Source organism: Nothoprocta perdicaria, unplaced genomic scaffold (assembly GCF_003342845.1).
Source record: "Nothoprocta perdicaria isolate Ctin4 unplaced genomic scaffold, notPer1 scaffold_159, whole genome shotgun sequence".
NCBI lineage: Eukaryota > Metazoa > Chordata > Aves > Tinamiformes > Tinamidae > Nothoprocta > Nothoprocta perdicaria.
Genome location: NW_020454749.1, coordinates 1,388,635 through 1,415,878, shown reverse-complemented (window position 1 = coordinate 1,415,878; position 27,244 = coordinate 1,388,635). Strand labels below are relative to the sequence as shown.

General features: G+C 38.9%; 1 protein-coding gene across 1 annotated transcript in view; it reads right to left on the bottom strand.

Annotated features, from left to right (window-relative positions):
- Positions 1–27,244, bottom strand: part of DHRSX (dehydrogenase/reductase X-linked) — a 135,450-nt gene that overhangs the window by 16,361 nt on the left and 91,845 nt on the right. Inside the window, exon 6 of the mRNA XM_026035363.1 lies at positions 12,291–12,498. Coding sequence (XP_025891148.1) covers positions 12,291–12,498 — 208 coding nt within the window. The remainder of the gene's footprint in view (positions 1–12,290; positions 12,499–27,244) is intronic.

The window sequence follows — 27,244 nt, the reverse complement described above, 5'->3', positions numbered from 1 at the left end:
TTTTCTCGCCCATAATCTACACTGACAAAAACAAATAGCAGATGAAAGGCAAAGGATTTTGCTCTCTTCCAAAATATTAAASGCTTTGTATTTCATTACAGAAATAAATCTCTCTGTACTTAAAAGTTCTTTAGCAAGTGCTTTAGAAGTGAATTAATATTATGTAAAATTGCAAAATAAAATATGTATAACTTAGAGTAGGTTACACTTTTGGCTAATGTATGATTTAAAATTACATTATGGTTTATTAATATAAATTAGTATACGGAAAAGTTTTTATTAGAAGATAGCTGATACTTAACGTGAATAGTATCTAGTCTTCATAGATTTTAGTAAAGAGACTCTAAAGCATACAGCCTATCCCATGCTCCTGCATTTCTTTAGATTTATTGATTTTTCAGCACTATTTAAGTATAACAAGAAAGTATTTGCAAAATAAATATTTGCTGTCAACACAAGAAATATATGTTAACAGAGAAAATACAGAAAACGTATATATGAAGTTGCATGTACTTATTTAACAAAAATATCTTTCATCTACCACACTTGAAAATTAGAGTTTTATGGAGGAAAACAGTTTAATAAAGAAATATATCTCGGTGCAAATGATCATGCAATGCAGTGTTATTTAGCAGACAAACTAGGTTCTGCTTACTGATTCTTTAAAATGGCAAAAAAACCCATACATCTTAGTGGYATGATTCATAGACAGACACTTCCATCATAAATATAGGGAAAAAAAACCCCTACAGGCTGCTGGCAGCAATGAAAAGTGAAAGAAAGATTACTGAAATACATCTAAATTTAGGGCAGCTTAAAAGACCTATGTTTCAGTTCACCACACCATTTATTTCTTGACAGTTCAAATTTTCAGCATAATCCAAAGGATTTATTTTTAAATCTAGGCATGGATTCACATCACAAGGCAAAGATTTAGCTTAGTAAYTTGGAGCCTTAACATATCTTAGTTGTCATAACGGATCCATGATCGGTAGTTTGTAGCAGGTCTATTGCTATGATTCAAAGGAAGCCCTTCCGCAAACCCATGATTTCAGCTTTGCCACCTTTGAAATGCCACATCATGGTTTTAAAAAATGATCACAAAATCTTAAAAAAAAGATCAATTTTATTTTTCAAACAACAACAACAAAAAAAATTCCTGTAAAAATATACGGCAGCCAAAAGTGCAAACATCAATTCAAATTAGAGTTGATTTGCAATCATAAACTGGGTACATAAGAACACCTGTCAAATTCCTGAACCAAGCTCTCCGGTTTGGATGCTTTAGGAACAAAGTCTTGTTCAAACCCCCGAGAGAAGCTGKATCTAGAATTGCAAACCTGTCTGTGGGCAAACTCCAGCTACTCTAGAGTGACTGTTAACTGGAGGTCCTTTGATGACTCCCAGCGGGGATAGAGGTTACTCATCTCAAAAGTCTTTAGATGCTCACCAGACACTCATGAAGGCACAAAATGATCACCTTAAACTGCTCTCCAAACAGTGAGGAAGGTCACGTCTTCTACCTGCTACTGCTCACCTGCTGCTTGGCCTTTATCACCTAAGGATTGCAGGGGATCTCTTGGACACTGACCAGTTTCTATAAGAACATTGTAYATAACCCAGGCTGGAGATTACAACTAACTGTATCAACTACCTCTACAGCTCATTTTCTATTTAGCTTGGCTAGTTTACTTTTAATAGCCTACACAGCTGTCTTGATTCACACAATGAAAGATCTTTATTTTGTTGAAGGGTCTATAGTCTAGCCCTAGGCTTGTATTCACTTTTCTTCTGTAATCATGAGCCAGGACCACTGGAAGCTACAGAGCCCATCAACTGGAAAGGTGACTGTCTTCCAGCAGAAGACACCCAAAACAGTACAGCAGTTGGAAGGGAATCCAAGAAGCAGCATTTTTCTAAAGAAGGATCTGGTGGAACTCAGTAGATTTGAAGTCATGATGAGTATTTTTGAGAGATCTTTGGAGCACTAGCCTCTCATCATGGAAGTRAAAAAGATAAATTGGAGAAAAAAATGGATTCCAATTACAAAACGAAAACACGAGGAATGGAGGGCTGCAGGGACCTCTTGGGACTTTGTGGATCTCCTCATCCTGCAGGTGATCTTTTCCATAAAACTGTACAAGCTGCATCTTAAAAGCAACAATTCTTACCATCACTACTCTGTAGAAGCTTTTTTCCAGAATTAGAAAAATTTCTTATACCTTTTTTTCTTACTTCTTTCTCACTTCCAGTGACTAGAAAAATGCTTATAAAAAAAAATATATTTCTGATAAGTTTATTTTGATTCATTCTTTTGTCAAAATTGTCTCCTTAAAAGAATCCTCACTCTTGTTAATGTTTATTTTGAGGCTGTGGCTAGATAGCATGATATAACCTGGTAAACAAAGTCTCCTACAGCTTCTACAACAGAGTGGAATTGAAAGCAACATACAAAAAGCTCCTTTCACTCTAGGGCAGCAATGACAGCACTGGTACCATGCTACTCCATCTGTACAGCCTGATGACTCCAATCCCTGAAATGYTTTCTTCTTAATGGCAAGAGCAAGGAGCAGGTTGTTCATCACCTGTCCTCATGCTCCTGTTTAGCACTGGGGGTACTTTACAAACCTCTTGACCCCTCTGAGTGAACTATTTTATGAACCTGCAGATGACAAATCCAGGTACCTTGAGCACGAACCCACAAACACATATTTTATCATTTTTGTGGCTCTATTTCTTGAATGGATTTAAAACAAAATCAGATGACTCGAACAGTATAAACAATTGAAGTACTTACTTAGAACTCTTGAGACCTTCAGGACCTTTAAAGAGGTTAGAGTTTGGTGTATCTGTGCCAGCAACTCTTCAGGTAAAAGGCACTTAAAATAGGACACATGCCACAAAACTATCCTAGCCAAGGAATATAAAGGGCCACGTCAAGATCAACGAGAAACTTGATCCATCAGACATGGAAACTTCCATCAGATATGGAAAAATGCTTTATGTAAGGACATCACTCCATGTAGCATATACAAAGAAGGATCAGATAATCCTCACTACCAGGATATGCGATAAGACCTGGGTTCTTTTAGTTTTGGACATTGTTTTGTTGTCTATCAGGTTCTGGTCAGCTAGATTTGTGTAAAGTCACCAATGAAGTAGTATAACTATCATGGAAATCATCATTTAGAGGCAAAGGAGTTGAAAATAGGAATCTAAGGTACTATTACTGTCCACAAAGCATAAGAATGGTGATAACTGAACTCCCCTCTGAGGAACGGCTAAGCTGAGTTCATAGGTTAGGCAGTCAAGAAAGTAACTTTTGCACATGGATAATGAACAAGTCTGACAGTGAAAATAAACATGGTACCCCATGGTGCCATTTTCATGTTCATTTTTAGAACAGAGCTCCTTGTCAAAACATACTCATAGTGTGTAATTTTATTTTCAACACTTTGAGCTCCAAAAACAACAGGACAGCTTTTCTCACTCTCCATTTTTAATCATCTTAGGATACCGTGCCAAAGTGGTATCACAGACATATTGGAAGACTGTATTTTGCATCTCAAAAGCTTGGCAAGCAAAAGGATTGAATAAATCAAACAAAAATGTTCTTTCTTTCTGACACTTTCAGATTCAGAACACTATTGTGTGCTGCAAGGCCTGTAGAGTCACTGCACGATGCAAGTCAAAACAAAGTCGTGGGAATGTGGGCTTGCCAGACACAAGGTTGGCCAGTACTGCCCCAGTCACCAGATTTGGCAATTCATTCAAAAAGCAACATAAAGTATAATTTGAATAAACCACTGGTAACATGAAGAGAAGCCTGCAAGTTAGTGGTAGGAATTCTTATATTATCAAGATCATTTTTTTCTGAAGTTAGGACCTGTAGCAACACCTTTTTTTTCTTTTGATGATTGAAAACTAGGTCAGCGTGACAGGGCCAAAGAGCTATCAGTACAAGTTCCATCACTGATAAGCTGTCCAAGTTCATTCATGTTTTATTGCACATTGCTCATTTTCATCCAATCTTTTCCTGCACGTGTTCCCTATTCCCTGCAGAACGCCGGGTACACGAGCATGTAACTCATGTGTTTACTTACACTTTCCCCCACTGAGACTGGGACAGCCACATGGAATTGTTTAGCCTGAAGAGACTCACAGATGTGACAGCATTTTAAGGAGAACTTTTAAATACGCTACAATGTACATCAACTCTTAAGTCTGGACAGTCTTATAATAATGACTTCTAAGTGTRCCCCAGCTAGGATCAAGCCTTTTTAAGAGGGCTAAAGCAGTGCTCCAAATTCTCTTCTCAGTCATACCCACTAAAATACACACAATCCTATGTGTTAAACAGAAAATGAAATGACAACATGTTTTTCTCACAGTATTTCTAATAAAACCAATCAGGTGAACTATATCTTATAGTATCTTAGTTCCCCTGCTGAAAAGCAAATATGAATACTTGGGGTAGGCAACAAATCCTCTGTATTTGATGTAATGTGAAACTATTCAAAAGACTTCTTCTGGATTAAAACTTTCAAATTTGCAGATTGTTGTTGAATGACCCTGTTTTTTTTCTTTTTTTTTTTTTTTTTATAAATGTATTTGCTATTTCCTTTTTTTTTTCCCTCAAATAGTTTATGGCATTTTTTTCCACTCTCTTATGTCTTTCTTGTCACATATATTGCACTATTGTAAATACATATAGGCAGTACACATAAATACCAATTTAAATGCATGACAGTATCTATGTGATAAATAATGAAAACACACAATGGATTTTAAACACCTGGGAAATACATTTGATGAGCAGTTTGGATTACCTCACCTGAATCTGCCCGTGAATACATTTCCTGCTGATATCAGAAAATACTTGGTATTCTGAACATCTAAAAGTGATTTAAAAAAAAAAAAAAAAAAAAATCAACCTTACATCAGCTTGTCTCTTCTCCAGCTAAGTGAACACACCTCTTCAGTCCCTGGTCTCTTCTGTCAAGAGGTCAAAACAAACTATCTTCAGTTCAGTACTAGTATCTCTGTTTTTTTTTAAATAAGACAGCTTTAATATCCAGTATCTTGGGATAGGATTCACCCTAACTAATTATCTCCAGAGCACAGATCTCTACAGCTGAGCTAGTCATCAGAGGACCCTTTAGCAGTTGATGGGGATAAGTAGACACTTGAAGGACTTGATTCATGTGCACAATTGTAGATATCTAGTTTAGGATGAGATAAGTTCCGTACTAGGAGTAAGTCTTTATTGACTATATGGAGATCACTGAGTGAACAGCTCTGATGTGTCCCTCTAAACCTTCAAAGCACCCTGAAAAATAATTTGTCTATATTAAGTAATAATTTAATCTGATAGGGCTCTACAATATAAATTTTATCATCATTGTTTTGTTATGGATACATTACTCATAATCAGCAAAACAGTAGGAATTTAGGGAGGTCAACCCCAGTCAAACATTAATTCTTTTATAATGCATACCACACCTGGTGGCAAACTCTCCAAGTGTGTATGAATATGCACCCCCACAGCCTCCTCCTCTGCATCATTATACTTCAGTAATCTAATTCTGAAGTGTTCCCCACCCTCAATATCAGGATTTTCCATGAAAAATCAACGGGCTTTCTACTTAACTCAGTGTTACAGATCTTCCATCTTAGAGAAACWGCCTATAACTACCTATTCCTGTGCCTACCCCTGCTGAATGTTTCATTTCATGTGCAGTGGTCCTCTCTTTCTTGCTCTCTCCCTCTCTCTCTTTTAAAATGATATTTAAGAGATACTCTGATGAGAAAGACTAGTAGCTACCTTGTATTCTGCCAGCGGACTCAAGTTTCAAATATCATTACATTGCATGATAGAAAAAAAAGTGGAATTTTAATTACATTGTGATTAAGGTAAAACTTCTTAGTGATAAGGGTTGGTACAATGAGATTTATAGGGTGAACAGCCTCTAACTATAGATTATAGATTAAAGATTAAGATTAAAGATATACATTAAAGATTATAGATTGAGAAGTGAAAAGCTAACCTGGTCTAGCTGAAATTCCAATATTATCTCTAATTTTCCAAACTTTTAGCCTCTTTTTTTCAGATCTCTACATTACAGGCATTGTGGGTTACATCTTTTTAATTGATAGGAATCAATAAAAAGTCCTTCACATATGTTTGGAACATAACAAATTATTTTCGTTTCTTATGCATATTCCATCTTCAGCTAAAAGTATGACTGAAAAATAGATTAACATACAAGCATATTAACTAAGTACATAGGAAAACAACCAAAAAGAATTAGCAAGCAATAAGTTGGTTGATGGACTATGTCTTTCTTAACTAAGTCAGTAACTTTTAAATATGAAAATAGTTACAGATTGCCAGATGACATTTGCTGATGTGCTAACACTGGCTAGGTTCATGTTTTCACAGTTTATTGACTGTTCATTTACTATCTCTCATTACAGCAATAGAGAGAACACTTTTTTCACTCCCTTAGATTGAAAAGGATTCTTTCCAGATATGATGAAAGAATCTGCCTAAATTATGAAGTAAAATCCAATCTCATCATGCAGAGGAATAGGAATAAACACCTACGTACATAACACAAATACCTTTCTTCAGTATGCTTCTAACCTGCTAGCAAAATCCTGTCACAAAATTTCAATCATACACTATTCCAAAATTATCACTTCCAAAAAGGTTTTACATAGTGCTTTGCTATAAACTGCACAAAGTTTACATAGGTTTATCTTGTGTTTCATTAGTCCACTTCCTAGGTTAAGAAGAATAAGAAAGTTTAAGGAAGAGTAAAGACGAACAAGAAGAATAAGAGTTTCCCGTAAGGAAGAGTAAGATATGRAAATGTCCTGTCCTGTGAACAATTTCTAAAGATGCAATAGTCTTTCCATTTCCCCACTGTTAAGGGAAAAACAAACCTCCTTCATTTTCTAACTGACCCTTAGAAGTGTGGGGCAGGGTGTGAGATCAATTTCTGATTCTTCACACTGCTTGATTTTTAGCTGGCTCCATGGCTCTGTCCTCAGCCTGTTCCAACTAGATTCCTAGGACAGGAAACCAGAGTGTGGTTTTGGGACAGATCGGTCCAGCAGCTGCTCCAAATCAGTGTTGCAAAAACACTGCAACATCCTTGACTCCCTCCCAAGCTCTCCAACGCAATCCCACCAGCTCTGTACACCTTCATACAATGTCCCCTCCCATCCATTTGGGCATGAAACACAAGTCCTTCTTTTTTCTACCATCAAAACAACCTTCAGCAGTCTACAACATGGCCCTTTTTATATAAATATATTAGTTACTTTGACCTGAACAAACATACACACACTAGAACAGCAATGTCTTGGGACTACCATGAACCCACAGTGATGGTGGAGATCAGGGCTAACTGCACTTGGAGTGAGCACTTGGAGTCAGTCTTCTTTAGAAAGGTTTAATCCTGACAAGGGCAGACACAAACCATTCCATACTCCCAAACACTCTCACTTAGCAGTCAGAATAGATTAAACAGTCAAGCTGTAGCTGCATACCCCATAACAACAGTAACTGAGTGTCTAGCCAAGTGTAGGGATCCACATCCAAGCAAAGTGTCCATATTGATAGTGTTTGACAATTCAAAGATAAACTGTTCATTATCTTTTTCAGGTGGGTCCCTCCCTCCATCCTTCCCATTAGATTGTTCCATGGTTGTAGAAATGATCTAACATTAGATGAAAAAAAAAAAAAAAAAGAAAGAAAGAAAGAATGAGCTGTATGGCTCTGATTATAATCTAGAATGTAAAGGTCTGAAGCTTATATCCCTGTATTAACATGTACAAAAAAGGGACTAGTTTAAAGAAGAGAGATACTGGGACTGCTTATGTCTCCCTAACTTTGACCAGAATCCTATTTTTGATCTGAAAAGCATCTCACAAAAATTAAGCACAAATAACAGGTTTCTGCAGAAAGTTCCTACTCAGTTAGAGAATTCCAGATTAGCTTTATGTGAAGATCACACACTCATATGGACTTTAGATGTTGATGCTGCTGAATTGTTACTTTCAGCTGTAGAATTTAATTATTCTAGTTCTGTACAGCTGGTGTTATTATGTGGTGATATGTTTGTCTTCTGACATCTCAGGGAGGAGGGCAAAATATATTTTCTACGTTCACCATGCCAAAGGGACAGTTTGAATAAGAAATCTTGCAATAAAATTTGTGTGACTATGTCTTCTGGCATGAATGATGAATCCAGCTCTTTTAGATACTGTTTTCTAAAAGGACTTACAGATCGGAAGTATTTCTTTAAAAATGTTTTGGGAAAATTATACTAAAGTTAGGTTTATTTTGACAGATGAAAGAAATGAGTTAGTTCATACTGGCTGATTTCTAGGCAGTGTTCCTGGTTCTGCCTTTCCCTTTACTTTTACAAGCTGATGGGATCATTAATCTTTCTGCTCACTTTCAGCTTGTCACTCAATAATCACTTATATGGCATCATTCCTTTGTAAATGACAGCTGAGACAAGATCTGGTGCCGTCTTCCTCAGCCTCCCTCTACAATGCAGTCTCCCACAGTTGATCTGACGTTCATGAAAGGACTGAAAACTATACTTTATAAGGATTAATTCACCAAGAGTGTCGTAATGAAATTTTCCTGGAAATTTAAAACATTGTTCTATGGGAAGAAAGGAAAGTGTTTCTCCCTGCATGGCATCATAATCACATAATCTTGAAGCCATAAGTAGCAGATCTGTTCCTGCTATTGGACATTATAGTGGAATCAACTTTTTTTTGCTCTAGAGCATTTTAATTGTATGACAAGTGTAGGTTCTGTGGCTTAAGAATGAATATCAAATATTCTTGGCAGAGGCAGAAATACTAGAGAGGGAGAGAGTACCTTCCCAGACTTCATTTGGACAATATCCATCACTAAAATTGGTGGGCTGCACAGTTGGCTTAATTTCAATTTGTTGCTTGGTGAATGTCTTTTTAGGCTACTACTGTCTTATTAATCAGTTACTGTTTATTGGTTTGGAGTGTATTACTTCAAAAAAAAAAAAAGATCACTTCATGTTAAAAAAATCCTAGGGGAAAACTAATCTCACTGCACCCTACAGTGAATGATGACAGCTCATCAGCTTTTATTTACTGAGAAGTCACAGGGATAGATATCAATTTATTTTTTGAAGAATAAACATATTTTCTCTCTTGGATGTGTGAGGTGCTATCCCCGTTTGTTAAAAATCTAGAGAAAATGTTTGCAAAATTCAAATTTAAAGAACAAATTTGGCAGCAAACTTACCTGAGAAYGAAAGGAGCTGAGAAAGAATAGAACAGGGTTTCTATAGGAGGATATTAGCTTAGCAGTTTTTATGGCTGACACCAGATCATTTGGTATGGCCTGTCATATTGCTGCAGTGGCACCTCTCACTGCAGTTTGCTGGGAAAAAAAATAACTGAATGTGCAGAGATTTTTCTCACATGTTTATGAAAAGGAGAAGACAATGCTTCACGGTCCTCAAGCTGTTAATACTTTGAGGAAATTATACGTGTATATTTGCTATTTGCAAAACTGTGGGTTTGTTTGTTTGCTTAAGTCGTAAGTCTCTCAATGCCTTGCAGCGGCTCCGAGGCAGACGCTGTTGAGGCAACAGTCTTGTCTTCCACACTGAGCAACCTCAAATATGAATAACTCAGTAAGAGCTGGGGCCACACTGTGTCCCCTAGAAGTGAATCTKGGGGACACAGATTCTAGGCTTGAATATGGTAAGCACCGAGGTGATGACAGAAACRGATTTAAAGGTAGAGGAGGTACTGCCACTATAATATGGAATTAAACAAAATGTTGACTCCCTGTTGAGAGAATGTGATATGAGAAATCCATGATATGTTTCCTCACTGGTGCTATCTGGGCTATGTTTACTGTCATGAGTGCCAGGCTGCAGTGGGTGAAGCAATTTCCTGTACGCATTTACAAAACCCTTTGGAATACTTCAGGATGATAAAAGTTAGTTGAGTAAATATGATTAGAGTGCAATGGCCTCATTTTTACTGTGTTATTGCTATAATTCTAGAAGGAAGATTCATGTATGTCTACACAGGAATGAAATTCCAAGGGTGAAGAAATCCATAATACCAGCTATCAGCCAATGTTATCAGAGAATCCAATTTTTCTATCCTTACTTTTTTACCTGTCTCAGGGGAAACCTATCTTAGTGCATGAGATCAACACAAGAACTTTTTTTGCAAAGGCTAGAATGCTAGATATTGTAGCATTAGATACAGCTATAGTATCAGATATATATATTCAGATATATAGATATATCTGATTTACGAGGCAGGTAGACTTTTAACATGATCTTGTCATGGAACGAAACTAAACAGCACTTTGTGACACAGTTCTATTGAAGCTGAAGAAGAAAAATGAATGTGATAAAGAGCTCCAAAATGTGAGAATGGAAGGCAAAAATCAAGCCACAAGCATATAAAGATATCATGTGCATTAAACCATAAAAAAAAGAATTCTGTGTTTAACTCAAAAGTCTCAAAGAGGGTGAGAAGATTGGTAAAAGCTTTCTCTCTCCCTCTTTTTTGACTTGCAGGAGAAACACATCARGTGTTACATAAAAACAGGAAAAATCTCATCCTCAATAACTGAAGTATTCAGACTCAAAAGGCAAACACCCAGCTGATGCTTCTGCTTTGAAGGCAATATATACACAGCATTTCCATGAAAGTCCGCATCCCTCAGCCAGTGCAATGCGACAACTCCTTTAGAATGGTGTCTTATAGAAAGACTAGCAAATTAKCAGGGCTTATAGGCAGTACTTGACTCCCTCTTGTGATAAATCCATACTTGTTTTATGTGAGTTCGATGACATTCCATTTACTTTCTAAGCATGGTCAGTATAATGTGGAAATATTTCCCTTGGTGCACTAATAAAACTGAATGGGGTTGAGTGCTATAAACAATAAGAGAATCTATTTGCACCCTCAGACACAAAATTTGTGTCAGAATTTTTCAGTTGTGGTGGAAATACTTATTACTACCTAAATATCTATAAGAAACTGTTATGTTAGCAAAGTGAGACCAATTAAGAAAAGCCACCATCACAGACTGGCATTTAAAATGGCAATCACAAGAGCAAAACAAGCTTCATATATACATTCCAGGAAAGCTGTATGCACCCTCTATAAGGATGCATTTCACATTATGAGCATTCTTATTACAATTTTATTGCAATATTCAAGGAGTACTTAGAAGATAGTATTATTTTTTAAATACTGTTTATTTGCTTGCATCTTATTTTACAGGCACTCTTCCAGCCTCCAGATTCATTTCTAAAATTAAAGCTAGTGATATTTCCATATCAAAGTTTAAAATTAATTTGCTTTGTAGGACATGCCCCTTGATCTAAAATATTCCATTTTAATTAGGGCATTTAATTTTCTCTAATGGAAATATATTCTATTCACTTAATCCAAAACTGTTTTCTGAAAGAGCTGTAAGCAGTGCATATTCTCAGAAGAAATCCATCTAAGGCTTGTTCACCTTAAAACATTGCACCTGTGCTGCTAAACTGATTTCAGAGTGATCTACTTATACCCTTGCAAAATGTTATTAAAGTTAACTTTAACTGAGTTTGCCCCAGTTTTAGATCGGTTTTATTACATAGCTTAATTTTTCTAATGTAGACTAGGTATGGATAATAAAAGATAATGTATCATCACGAGTGTGTATTCAGATGAAAGATGAACATTGGCCCACATTCCAGAGTATGTGTATTTGAATCTGCACAGCCTGGAGTTTGGGCTATGTCCTGTCAACAGTTTTTTATTTGTACAGCTTCTTTCTTCCCTTTGCTCTCTTCTCTTCAACGTATTGCATACATGTAGACAATGCCAGGTCATGTCTACTTCTCATTAGCAGGAAAGAGATGGCATTTCCTAGGAACACTTTGCATATCCTGGCTCCTCGCTAGAATGCAGTTCTACCAGCATGTGCACAAAAACAGGTGTAAATAGATGAGGTAATTAACTAATGCACACGCATCTATTTTTTCAGATGTACATAAAGTGATAGGAATTCCCTCCTCTAATGGAGGATCCATTGAGAATAAATGTTCTTTATCATTTTTGTGTGTGTTCCATCAACCCAAGAAAAAATAAATAAATAAAACACAACTAATTGAGATAAGCTCTGACACACCTTCAGCTTTGTGGTGATAACAACTCTCACAACATACTAACATGGTAACAAAATAGTTTAAAAAGCTGCCTACCTTGAAAAATAGCCAGGCTGTCATCCATTTGACTAATTTTATAACCCAAAAGACATGCTTGTAGAGCTCGGTATTCACTACTCCAGGGTCTACTACATTAGCAGTCACATGGCTTCCATTTGCAGTCAGAAGATGCTGTAGTCGATAGGTAAATAACACAAGGGCAAGTTTGCTTTGGGCATAGGCTCCATGGGGTGAATACGAACATCTGTAGAGGAAAGAAAAGAGAGAGGGACATGCTGGTAAAAATAACCAGAAGGAAAGCACAAATATCAAATGTACTACATTTTCTGCAGTATCCAGCAAACACACAGATGTGCACTAAGTGGGCACAAAAAAACAGCTTATCACTAGAAAGCATGTTGTTTGCTGTACTTCTCATGATTACTCCGTCAGACACAATGTGTGATTTACAGAAAGAAAAATGACATGGTACCTAACAGAATCTCTATGCCAACTATTTTAATCAGCTATGCTGAAGCACCAGTCTCCACAGTATCATCTCCTAGGTGGTATCATCTCACCCAAACAGTCTTCTCTTCCTCATGACCTTCCTCTTACACATACACCCCTCCCACTCAGTAAATCCGTCCCTGATGAGACTACTGCTGGTTATTACTACTTGTATTGCAGCAGAACCTATTTGTTTAGGATTGAGGCTCCTTTGTGTTGGCCACACTACAGATGAGTAAGCCAATCATTGCACCTACCCTAATAACACACCAGATTACACACAGCTAAGGAGAGGGATAAAGAGATGGGGAATGGAGAGTGGCTGTGTATGGTGTAAGGGCAACCACAGTTATGTCAGGTGCAACACTTTGAACAGAGAAAGGTGGCTGGGCTAGGCTTAAGCCAAAGAGAAGGTAAAGTGCTGATGCACAAATGCAAATGCTGAGAGTTAGGGCAAATTGTTACCTCTTGAGACTCCCATGCCCCTCTCTCAGTCTGGGTGCTGAATCTGCCTTTCTTTTGAGACAGACTTGTTAGGAACTGCTGATTAGCTGGGTTTCACTCCAGGCAGGTAGCACTGTTTTTTGAATAAGCAGACTCGTTCTGGGCAAATTAGCAGGTATGTCATGTAAAGTGCTTATCCTGACGTAGGCCTCAACATTGCTTCCACAAATGCCTATTCCAGGCCAATTCCCTCTTTCAACTACCACGGGCCTCCCATTGCACTATTTCGGGGCTCAGCAGAACCAGAGGTAATGCACAGCTCATGGGCAAGGCAGGCGGTGCCTGGAGCAGCAGACTCCTGGGGGCAGCAAAACAGCCCTGGCCCTCACCGTCTCTTACCTCTGTGGTAAAAGGGCCTGGGGAGATGAGCTGCTTGATACGGAGACTGGGGTTAGAACACACAGGGCAGCAGCTACTGCTGGTGGAGCATGTGGAGAAGCACCCCCCTGGGGGCAGATCTCACTTTCCCAGCTGGGAATCCTTCTCTTTGCTGGGACAGCAGCAGCCTCAGCCTTAGTGCAACAAAAAGCAAAGCTGGGGATGCTCCCATTCTGAAAAAAAAAAGCCTGCCTTGAGTTTTCCCTGGTCGTTATCACACGCAAGGTTTTTGTTAAGCAAAGACCAAGTAGCAAAATTTCTCAGAATTCTTTTCAAAATCTCATTTTCATCTGGTATCTATAATATTCTGTACACTTCACTATAGAAACACTTGGATAGCAGCACGCAGGCTGGTTCTCGGCAAAGGTACAAGGCTACTGAAGCAAWTCAAGTGTAAGCATTAGGTAACTGGTCTCAGAAACCTGGTGACAGGGTGATATTTCTTACAGCTCAGCTACAGGAAATAAAAGACAACAGGACTAAATCTCCAGTTCCTATTTTCTTTTTTCTTTTTTTTTTCCTGCTCTATTCTTGTTCAAGAGAAACACATAAATAGGCAGTGAAACCATTATATAATTTGAGAGAGAATAAAAAATGACAGGGAATCATAGAAAGCCTTCATAGCAAACAATGGCCTGAGCTGTTATGTGCTGGATAACATAGCTCCGTCATCATAAGGATATCGCCTGTGCCTCAGGCTAAAATGGGCTATTTTAAAAATAAAAAACAATCACTGCATGACTAGAAAAGTGACTTGGCATTAGTCAGGGAATTGCAGTTTTATTTTATATTCAGCATTGTCCATATCCTCATCTGAAATGCTCAAAATGTAACTGGATGCCTTATGCACATTTCAACCCATTTTGACTGGAAGGTCCATATCCCTGGCCACAACCACCTTCCCTTGGGCAGCAGTTCAAGGAAGATCTAATGCTGCCCATGAGAAGCACTTTAGGAAAGAAGCAGCCTTCATCAGCCTGGTGTGTCCTGGCATTTCTCTGCTGGTGCCACCATTCCCCCATGAGGTGGGAACACAAGCTAGGGCATGGGAAAAGACTTGCCGTGTCGGATTATAGAGATCCTGCCTGGCAAGCAGATCACAGAGGAGCAGGGTTAGGGACTACTCCAACTTGTTCTGTCTGAGTCTAGCCTGGCGTTCAGTAACCCTCAGGATCCACACAGAAGGATGGTGAAAACTCCCCACGACTCCCCATTCCCACATGCTGAGTGAGCGCTGTTTCGACTTACCTTGTGGCAATGAAGCATGAACTACAAGGACCGGATCCTCAAAAGCCTTGTACTTTGCATGTATATCTATGTCAGGGAAACATGAGTGCTCAGAAGATATAAAAAGCCATCCAATCAGTGTGGAAGCCCTTTATATCACAGTGCAGAGATGCAAATGATTTCTAAGGCACCAGGGAATGAGACTTCAGTAGTATTATATAGGGATGGAGGATGTAAAAGTTGATACACAACACAGACACTTTTGATAGCACCCCCATGCTGATTACCACTCCACTTTTTGTGTGCATACAATTTTTGCTTTTCAGGAATCCAATATCACTGGACTGTATAAAACAGAGGAATAATCTGTGACATGGAAATGATGACTATCTTAGTTGAACCACTGTTTTATTTGTGAGGACCTCTCTTCTTAGGTTCATGCTTTCCTTAACATCGATTCATGCTATTTAAATTACACTGGAAGTAAAAAATGGTTACTTAGTTTCACTTCATGTAATCTTAGCTTATGAAACAGAAAAATGCCTCATCTCCTTCACATATGCTCTTGCACCATAACTGCATCTCCTATAAACATATTCCTATACATGGAATGACCCGGCTTTGAAGCACATTCATCTAGATCTAGTCTTTCTCTTGGCTCTCTATGCTCTTTCCATATAACTTCAGCACTGAATGAAACTGTAATTGTACATTAAATATAGTAATAGCATTGGCAAGATTGCACATTTCCACATCCCTTTGCTTTCCTGAAGTCTCTAAAAGCCCGTTAAAATGAGAGGTTGTACAGGAAGCTGAACAAGGCAGAGCCTGCAAGCAGCATGCAGCTTGCCAGCCCAATTAGCCGGCACAGCAGCTGACGAGGGGCATGTCTGGCCTCCTGTGGACCCAGGCTATCGATCCATGCAACACGRCAAGCTCTCGGTGAGAGGAACTGTGCCTCCTACCCGGGCAAAGGACCTCCAGGCAGATGGTTTATACACACGCTGCCCACTTACCCAGAAAGCCAGGATACAGGGGACCAACAGGCCAGGTACCGTCATAACAAATACTGCCAACCTGCCTAGCTAGGCCAGGCAGCACATGTCATGAGCATGGCAGGCCACTGCACAGCCTAGAGCTGGCAAAAGTGTRCAGCAGAGGAAGCAGGGAGCATGGATTTGGTAGGAAGAAGTTTAGTTTCAGTGGGAACGAGCGGTGTTGCTGGTGATGACCAGCAGAAGCCCATCCATGCCCATGCCCATGCACTCACTCTTCCTGCTGCGGGAAGGAGTCCCCCCAGCAGGGGATGCACCTAGTGAGATGCAGCTCATTGAATGAAACTATAGGAGAAGTAAAAGCAGACAATTTAATTTGTTGTTTTGAAATCCAGCCAAGAAAGCAGCAATATACAATACCATGATTTCTTCTTCTTTTAAAATGAACTTTTCATTGATTGTATCCTCATAAATAAGGATCAGGATAAGGCACAATATGCATTTGCTGTACAACTTTTTGCAGAAATCAGTGTTTTCACGTTAAGATTTTGTTTGCAACATAGAATGGCAAATTCTCAAATTAGGAAAAAGAAGATAAAGAGATTATTGTGTATTTTTGCCAAAAAAACTATATAAGTATTCAATTTTGGAGTGAATGCATTGTGTTTTGGTGATTTCTTTCTCTTTTTCCAAGCAGTTTCTACCAGAAGCTGATTTTACAACTCATCTCCATGCAGCTGTCTCCAAATGCAGTCTTCCTGGCATGCTGGGGCAATGTATTTTTACAAAGAGAAGCCAATTTTCAAACTGCAGCCTGCAGTAGCTCATTAGATACTTAAGCATGGACTCAGTAGCTACCCAAGTTTGAAAACTGGATCCTTGTTCATCTTGTTCACTTCCCAAGACCACCAATTTTATTGTAGTTTATTTTTCTGATTGGCATTAGTTGATCCGTATTCTGTCAAGGTCTCCCATGTTAGTGGAGTGGTAACAGGTTTAGGCTACAACATTAAATCAGTTCAGAGGACCCACTGAGTAACAGGGTGCTAACAGTACAGCTTTTCTGACAGTAACCTCTTTTACCCTACGCTGGTCTTGTACGTGTCATCTCCATACCGATCATCACACCCAAATTTCCAGTGCGTTAATCTGGCTGCAGGGCAGAGTGTGCTGAGATCAAACTGCAGAACAACCAGATTGCTGCGTGCTCCATTAAAAGAGAAGTGATGCAAAATGTGGGTGACATGCTGGGGTTTCTAATGAGAGGCCACACAAAATTTCAATACATGCCTTAGGATGAATCAGTGAATTAAGCAAAACAGACTTGCTGTATTAAAGTGACTTGAGTTTCTTAATGATTTATGTATTAATCTTGCAATACATCATCACCATTGCTTAGTCAAGAACATAAAGACTATTATTAAACACTCATAAAGCTTTCATAGTCTGAAATTTTCTTTCTCTAGGGAGTGCAATGCAAGATTTTTCAAGATTTCTGATAGATTTTGCAGCTTGCTTAAGGCAGCTACAGAATTATATTGTGGAATATAGGTACATCTTTTCTGGGTCTCATATTTTTTCTCTCTTTCTTTYTATAATACTCCAAAGCCTGAGTTCTAAATATGGAAATACTAGATTTCTGCAGCTTTCCTGACAGTACTACAACTATTTGTCCCGTGTACACACTTGTTAAGTCTCATGTACTGTGACTGTCCAATAATAATAATAAAAAAGTACAGAGATGGAAAAAAAACAGTTGAAAAAATGGAATATGCCTATTGCCACTGATGTGGCAATTGTTGCTAATTGAATGTTGCTAATTGAAAGAAAAAGCAATATGCCTTACTAAAAAAGATTCAAAATCTAGTTAACAGATCTTCTACAATGTGTTACAGCTGCATTTTTTACTGTAGTTCTCTTGTTACTAATTGCAGCTCCTGCTAGGGCCTACATTATAGTTACTCATTTCACATACATGCCTGGGTGCTTTTTGGCTGTCAGCTGGCCAATTACTTCTTCATGTATATTTTGTGCATTTTCTTCATATGCAGCTTTAAAAACAAAATTGTTTATACACTTGTAAATATTTATACATACAAAAGTAAAGACAGCCTTAGCACATTCCCATTTATTTGAACTCCAGTAGCAGCACTCAGTAGTGATTCCTGGAAAGTCTATGATGGGCACTCTGGAACGGAAGGATACTAGGCTGATAAGTTAATTAAATGAGTGGTTCTACACAATCTGAAAAGCAAACACTTCATGCGTTGACAGGTGCAGAGTTACCCAAATAACCAGCATCAGACTGCACTTTTCCAACCAGCCTGGTTGGGTGTATTGTGCTGACCCACAGACAAAGTAATGCCTGAGACTAACCACATCCCAGRCTGTTTCCCCATCCCTGCAGTGAGCCACTCCATGCACTGCTCACACAGAGTTTTGTCCAGAAATGGCTTGGTTGGAAAAGTGGTAAGATAGTGTAGCTCTTCCCCAAATTAGAGGACAAGCATAAAAGCTCAGAGGGTAAAAGCTCAGAGAGGGGAGCTGCTCTTTCAAAGAGGCCAAGTGCTGTCAATGGCCTCACTAGCAGTTGGTCACTTCTCTGCAAGCCAGTGGAGCTTTGGCTTCATCCAGAGTCCAGTAAAAGCCACATGCTGGAAGCTGCTCCTTTGCTCAAAACACTTGCTTCCCAACTTCCATCTCTTTGCTGCAAAAATGCATGCCATTCAGTGACTAGCCCGCTGCTTATCACATGTGGGAAATGCAGAGTGAAATTACTGTCTTTAGTGATAGGACCTGGGAGGTCTATACTATTAAAAATATGTCTAAAAGGTAAAATCAGTAGGGGATTGTCACCATGAACATTGCTGCCATTCTAATGGAATGAATGCATCACTTGTCTGCTGCTGGTCCTTCCGTCTAATGCAGGTAGGTGAGATGTCAGGAGCCCTCCTTTTGCTCTATGGCTTCCCTGGCCACGGGCAGCTCCTTTGCTGTGTGTTGGATGCAAATTCTCAAGTGTAAGAAACAGGGACACAATGGCTGATCTTTCACAGCCTGAGCAGAAGCAATTGCTTAAAAAAAAAAGTCCAGCTTTTCTCTCTGAGTTAATTTAAAGTGGTTTTTGTTTATGGTCAGTTGACCAGTCCAAGTTATAATTACTGTAATTCCATTTTCCCAAGAAATAAATCTTTTCATAGAGAATGATATAAACTGATTCTTCTGAGTTACTATTTTTCAAAAGTAGGTTTATATCATGTAGTGTTGAATATTTGAAGTGTCATTTGAGCATAATGGTATCCCTTCACTCAATTAAAAATCTCCATCAACAAAATAAATACATAAATGAAAGAAATTGATCGGTGTTTGGCATAGCTGCAGCCACGAACAAGATCAAGACTCCAAGACCTTTGTCCTGAGTCCTCATGACCCTTCTGTGTCAAGGGGGAAACTTAACTGCCATATATCTTTTCAAATTATTTCTTGGATAATCTGGATCTCATGTAACTGAAGATTGAGACACTTCTTTTGAGATTATTTTTGGATTAAATCAAGAAGAGCTCTGAGGCACTCCACCTACTTGTGGAAAGCTTCCTAATCCTCCTACAACAGAGYTTTTAAGTTCAAAGAAGCAAGAGGTCTTTTTAGAGTTTCTTCTTCTCTCGCCCAGGAACTTGGATGGGCCATAAAATGGCTCAGTAACGACAATTCCACTTCCATCTTGATAAAATCATCTTAAAATTTGTTTCATGTTTGCAGAGTAGCTGCAGATTGTTTTTTTCTTTCTGTGACTAACTGTAGAGCCTGCTTATGAATCAGAAAATGCTGCCATTACAAGTCCAGCCTTGTCACCAATTGCAATGAGAGGATTTTCAGTAGACTGTGTGAAATTAATATGCACATAATACAAGCTTTCAATCTGTGATGGGTCAAAACCCACTGCCCTGGACTTGAGGAGGAACTACAGATGCAAATATTCAACACACTGCAGGACTGGTCTGTCCTACCAGGGGAAATATGGCTTAAACATGCACAAAGGCTACAAAATGCTATGTCCTCCCAGATGTCTGTAAATATGACGCAGAAAACCCTATGCCACCATGCATAGAAGCAACAGAAGATTATCAGCTCAGACAGGGCAGTTTTTGTTTGTTAAAGCATTCTAATGACTTCTGCTTCTTCAATGTTTTCTTATATACTTAGGATAAGAAGACCACAGCTTCAAACAGGTAAAAAAAAAAAAAAAAAAACAGTAACTGGATTAAGAGTAGAAAAGGAATAGGCTAATAAACAAGTRACCTGCTTTCTAAAAATAATTGCAGAAAGTTTTCCCCTTCTGTTGGAAGACACTAGGTTAAGGGAAAATGTGATTCTGTGTCTCTGTGTGATTCCATGAAAAATAAAACCAGCTGAAATGTCAGCGGGTGCAGGAGAGATTCAAACACGCAAGTTCTYTGCCCTCATGAAATAACCGATGGTCCAGCTGCGGTGCGAAAGGCTTTAGTTTATATGAGGCTGTTCCTTGCTAGAGGCCTTCAGCCACTGCCAAGTGTGGAGGAGAGTGTTTCAGGGGGTTTTACTTCAGGAACATAAACAAGTAACCTTTAGCAAACTGTAAAAACAATTCAGTAAAATGCTGCTCTCCTTTATCCGAGGGTTGTTAGCTTTTTTCATTGCATCATTTTGTTTTTTCCTTAAACTGTATTTGCTGCAGAAAAATTCTTTTCAAATTGCAAGAAACTAAAAGCCAACTGTGGCTCACAGTGGCCTGTAGCCAGCATTACAAACTGGTTATTTTAGACCAGCATAAGAGACTGTGACAGCAATCACTTTCTCCACTATCCAGCCTTAGGGAAGTTTTTTAGAATTTCCCAATATTATGTCACTCCTGAACACTGTAAACAGGGCTGTGAATTATTGGTAATGGAAAAGCAAGTATTTGCAAGGGAGGGGCAAGGCCTGGGGCCAGAGCCCATGAGAACTCAGCGAAGAGCACATGAAATCCCTTCCCCTTACATAACGCACCAGAAATGAAGCCACACAGGACACACCAACAAGGAGTTTTGTGACCAAACTGAAAAAGCAGCATACAGAGTCACAGAATYACAGAAGGGCTGAGGTTGGAAGGGACCTCTAGAGACTATGTAGTCCAACCCCCCTGCTCCAGCAGGGACACCCAGAGCACGGGGCACAGGGCGGCATCCAGGTGGGTTTGGAGACCTCCAGAGAAGGAGACTCCACAGCCTCCCTGGGCAGCCTGTKCCAGGGCTCTGTCACCCTCACAGAAAGGAAGTTCTTCCTCACATGGAGATGGAACTGCCTGTGTTTCAATTTGTACCCGCTACCCCTTGTCCTATCACTGGCCAYCACTGAGAAGAGTTTGGGCCCATTCTCTTTACATCCTTCCCTCAGGTATTTGTACATGTTGATAAGATCTGCTCTCCATCTTCTGCAGGCTAAACAAGCCCTGCTCAAATAGACTTTTCTCATGCCATAGATGTTTGAATCCCTTAATCATCTTCATCGCTCAGCTGTAAAAGCTCTTCAGCTTCATGCTTCAGCTCAGTGGCCCTGCTTCAAGGGCAGCTCCCCAGCAGCTGAGGTTGATACAGGCTGGCGCTGGGACCCCCTCACCCTCCTTCCCCTCCTCCTGCTTTGCCTCCAYCACCATCACTCGCCCCGTCCCTCCCACCCAAACACACAGCTTAACTCACTGTCATCCCGATGTAAAGCTGGACAAACATCTTTAATCAATCCAGTATAAAGCTGTATAAAAATAGGTTAGCCAGAGCTCTCTGGACCTCAGACTCTCTACTGTTCGAGAGGCTAAAATAATGCATTGTACAGCCGATCCCTTTTTGCCATCACAAGAAATGCAGCCCAGCACCTTATACATAATGAGAACAAATGAAATGGGTCAGTGGAGCTAAAACTGTTGTAAGACATTTGGCAGTACTAAAATTACTGTGGGCTAAAATATTTTAGTTTTACAATGCCTTGTTTTATATAGAATATATCTGGGTTTTTYAGAGAGCACATGACTTCTATAGAAATTTCAGTTTAGTCAAAAGATCAGTTTCTGATGTTTCCAACAGATCAGGTTCTGCTTTTCTGTAAGGAAAAGTTTAGGGCAYGGAGAAAAAAAGAAGTTAAGTGGTAGCATTTTTTAATCTTAGAGGAAGAAATCTGCCTTTGACTCCCTCCCTCCACTACAGCTCCTCATCCTTACTGCACGTGGCAGCATCAGGGCTGTTTGGCTGCAAAGAGCCAGGAGCACTGCAGACCCCGAGGGGATTTGCTGAGGGCAAGATGATCCTTTGGACAGTGTTTCCTCACCTGGTGTACTGGGGATGTGCAGGCATCCGTGCTGGCTTCCCCCAGACATACTATCCAGCTCAGAGGACAGCACCAGTGAAAAGGTGTTGTGAGCATGGTGGGAGCTGCAGCAATTAAGAGGACACATTGCAAAACATTTGAATAAGCGCTCAGCACATGAACTCCCAAGCTTTTAAGGTTCACTCAGCCTTAATGAGTCTTTCTGCTCACTGGGAGATATTAAACTAACCTTCACCTCTCAAGGGTGACAGTCTGTCTCTGCTCCACATTCTCTGCAAGTCTCTTTTGCCTCCGCTGCCAGACTAGTGCAGTACATTAACTTTCAAATTAYCATTGAACTGTTTTGCCATTCCAGAAAAGAGCACGTGTGTGAGATCTATTGTCTTTCATGCTACGGAGGGTTGATTTTACCCATTCAACCCATGGAGGAGGGAGAGGTTGAGAAGCAGAAACCTTCCAACACATTGCATTTCTGAACTTGCTCAGAAAACACTTTGTCTTATTAAATCATTAACTGTTATTAATAATGCATTATTAAGACCATCAATTCATTTTAGATGAGAAGGGTTTTAACATCCTGACCCGTAAAACAGCTATATTTAATTTATCAGAATACATTAAATTCTGACATTATCTTTGTGAAGTGTGTCACACTGTTACTGCTCTTTAGAAGAGCAATGAACCTTAGAAGTATTTTGGCTAGATGGATTGAAAGTACATCAATAAATTTAAAATCAGAACTTTCCAAAGTTAAACACATCTTCATTTTGTGTTGCAGGAATGGATGGTGATCACCTGTGGTGATCTGTGGTACTGCAGAGATACCAACTGAAATCCCATTTTTGAACTGATGAGAGATGTGGTCTTCTGATATGGCCCACTTGTGTGGGTTTCTTGTTTGTTTGTTTGTTTGGGGGTAAGGAAGATTATTTTATTTTGTATTTTGTTTTTTAATTGCTTCATAATATTTAAGATCTGTGCTGTAACCAGAACACTGATTTTTCAGGGCAGCAGATTAATCTTTTTGCAATTAACACTAATTTTTGCAAAAGGAAAGGATCATTTTGCAAATCAGCAAATCCTTCTGCATTTATTAAAAAAAAAAAAAGGTCCTGCAAAGAGAGACTAAAAYATCGATATGTAAATTCAGTAAACATTTGAATATTTATACCTGTGAATACATAATCATCTAATTATACAARGAAAAGTTTGGAAAACTGTAGGAAGGTCACTTGAACTGAAATTTACAGTATGCAGCAGTTAGTATTTGGTCCTGTGAAGGGAGTATGATTAACCTCGTAAATAAAATCATAATATACAATAAAAGTCATCATGGGTCATCTATTTAAATTATAAAACACAMAAAAAATCCCATGCTCCCAAAAGAAATGGAATCTATGATATTTATTTTTGTGTCTAGAAATATTTTATGATTGTAATTTCTATTGTTTCCACATAATTTTATTAATCCTGTAGTACTAATCAAACTAGTCACTATATATCCATTGTGAAAGACTTCTCTATTGATTAAAATGGATTAACAAATGAAAGGGAATTATTTAAAATYTCTCCTTTTTCATCTTACAAATTTTCATTATTATCATAAATTTAGAATTAAAATAACAGTATTGTGCTATTATTATGTTACGAAACCTACACAGTTGTTTTTTATTGAACTAAAGATATTATACACTAGTGGAAATTTGAACTTGGATTGCAGAAATTATAAGGAGTTAAGTTACAGGAAACAGATCAATCAGGAAGAGACACAGGAAGAACCATTTGAGAAGTTTCCCAAAAGTGGTCATTTTTTTACTGCTGACAATGTTCCTCAAATCATTCAAAGGAATCTTTCAGTGGGACGAATTTTAAATTAAAGGTCTGGAGTTTCAGTTTAATCAAAATTCTACTTAAAAATATTAAATGCAGTGTATTTATCAGGATTATTACAAATTGAATTTGAAACCAAATACTCACTGAAATATTTTTTGACTTTGATCTGAAAAAAAAAAAAAACATTTTACAAAAACTTTACGCATTTAATTTTTTCATTGCTATTCACAGGCAATATTTTCAAAATCTCAGCAATTCTTCTGGGACAAAACCTTCAACTTTTCCCTCAGATTTAATTGCAACTTCGTTTGCCATCAAAAATCAGTTAACTCCAGGAAGCTTTAATGAAGAAGACTATTTGTCCAATAAGAGGAGGTCTCCAGACACTTTGCTGGAGAGATATCTCCAGCAGTATGAAACACTCTCTGCTACACCCTTTATGAACTGCCTAGTAGAACACATGAGCTGCAGCTGCCTTGTTTCCCCAGTATCCTCCCTCATCCTAGGCAGAGCTGTTTGCCCTACCTGACACCAACCAGGATGCACACGTGGCAACTGGTACTTCTGGGTTTCCTTTCACTTTTATCTCTGCTTTCCTTGACATGATTCATGCATGAAGGTTGTTGCAGGGGAAAAAAAAGCATAGAAATTACCTGGGGACAGTATCAGAACAAAAAGAGCAGTAGTTTCCTTTGCAGGAATGAAACAGAAAAGCAGAGGAAGGAGAGCAAAAAAAAAAAAATGTGTGAGTAACTATCTCTGAATGTAGAGAAGACTTGGAGCAGAAAAAGAGCTCTGTTACTATGGCTGAGGAGTTCATAAATCTGTGATTCACAGCATTACAGGGCCCATTTGGCATGCAAAGAGAGAGGATGATGAAAGGAATAGTTAGTCATGGAGAAAAACCTAGACAGAACACACTAAGATGCTGCTTACCTCTGGGAAAAAGAGGACATCTGAGTGAGTGTGACACAAGGTGAAGCACTTCTATAGCCTTGGAAAAGAAATAAAGTCTTTTTGTCTTGATTTTTCCTTATGTTCCCTCTTATTTCTGTAGGCAGAGTGCCTGTAGGACAGCCCTCTATCCCAGACTTGTAAGAGCACTATGAGCTCCAGGGAACTGTTCAAACCTACCTCAAATGGAGAAGATGTCCCTGCGCTCTTCAAACATTTGCTAAAAGAGCCATGTTCTGCTGAGGTCATACTTTTCTCACACTTTAAAGACTATTATATAAAGAACATGAGAGTTACACTGTTGTACTGCTAGGGCACAAACTATATTACAGTCAGCATGGAATGGCTTAAATCACCATTGCTGAAATATTTGCTGATAGTGTTTCTGTTAAACTTTCACCTTCTTGAAAACAGTACCATTCAAAGTAGGGATGAAGGAGAATGATTTGCCTTAGGGATCCCCTTGTCGACTCATGTGATTTCTGTCGAAAATGGTCTGGATCTAAAAGACCACAAAAGCGTTTGATGTTCTTCATATATCCTTCAGCAAAAGAACTGGGAGAACAGTCATTGCTCTAGTGAGTTTGCATTTTCAATAACACACATGAAACAAACTATGCCCTGCCAGTTTGGAACAAGCTCTGTCCTGCCTTGATGTACCTATGCTATGTCTCTTAGTGGTGTGTGTGGGAAGAGAGTGGGCAGGAAGGGGGTGAAATGACATTCATAGGAGAAAAATAGGACTGGGGTTGAGGAGAGAAAGTAAGATGAGAAAGGAAGAGAAAAGGAGGAAATGAACTGGTGAATGTAAATAACAAAAATGAAGAGAAAAAAATAAGATAGGGAGGGAAAAAGCAAGGGAAAGAATAGAACTGAAAAGACAAAGATGAAGATCAAGTAAGTAAGCATGAAGAGAGAGATAATGAAGGAAGAAAAATAATTTAACAGCCAAGGCAAATCAACAAAGGTGAAAATTAAGGCTCCTATGAAAAAGAGTTGAAAGGAGAAATATGGGATAAATTAGAACAGTGGAATGATATAAAACAAATGAAAGAGGAAGAGTGGAAGACAGTAGCTCAAGCTATATTTAATATTGTTGCAATCTACTGGCATGTTCCAGTATACTGGCATAGAGSTTTCCACCACTATAGAGGTCTTATCCCACTGCCCTGTGCTCACTGTGATATGGATGACTTCTGAGTTCAAATCAAAATTCTGAGCAGCAAGAACAAGCAAAACAAGTTCAAGAGTTGTGGCTGTAACTGCGATCAGAAACCCAAGGTCTCCCACGTGGGAGAATGATTCCAATAAAAATCTGTGGTAGAGAACTGAACCTCAGTTTATTTTCTCCTCTATGACAAGACAGTCTTCTGCCTTTCCTTCTTTGATATATTTGATGGATGAATGCCTCTTCTGCTACCATTACGCACCTCCAGTTTGGACTCTGGCCCAACCAAAATCTATGAATGATGAGACAAGAGTATGACAAAGGTAGGGTAAATTATCTGCTATCAGTTACTGCTATCAGTGATTTTTCATACACTGAGAATACCGCTCCCTTTCTCCACTATGAGTAGACAGCAACCATGACCAACCACCCAGGGAGCACAAATCCAACGCACAAAGCAAATTATGGCCAACTACTGCAACTCAAAATAAGGAGAAAGCCAGTGTAAGATATTTTAAGAGATTTCACAAGAGCTGAAAAAATGAGGGATGTCATCACTGGAAAACTAAGGCAATTCATGGAACACTGTTATACCAAAGCACTTAGCACTTACCACAAGTGCCTCTACCGCATCCACTAAAAGCATCTCCAGGCTGTCATGATGTAGACAGTGTCTGAGTATGATACTTTGCAACAGTCCTCTAGCACTGATAAAACATTCTCTTATGCTGCTAGCATATATTCAAGCATGCAAGTAATCTCATTCTTTTTAGCAGCACCATTTACTGGTGCCAACTTTTAAAATAGCATTTTTCCCATATTGGAGCCCATCAGTAGTTAGGCTTAGAAAAAACGGGAGCATTCTACTTCAGCTGGACCTAGAAATGGCTTGGAGTTCAAACCACTGATGCTCTTGAAGCTGCTGGTATAGTACACATATACGTATGTGCTTGTATATGTGTATGACAGCACTACCAGCTCTCAGCTATTCCAAATACCTCATTGAAAAGAGTGTACAAAATCAGTCACATTATTTCCTCCTATATTTCTCTTCTCATATCAATGAAAGGGCTGGATTTGGCAGAAAAGTTGTAGGTAAATCTCAC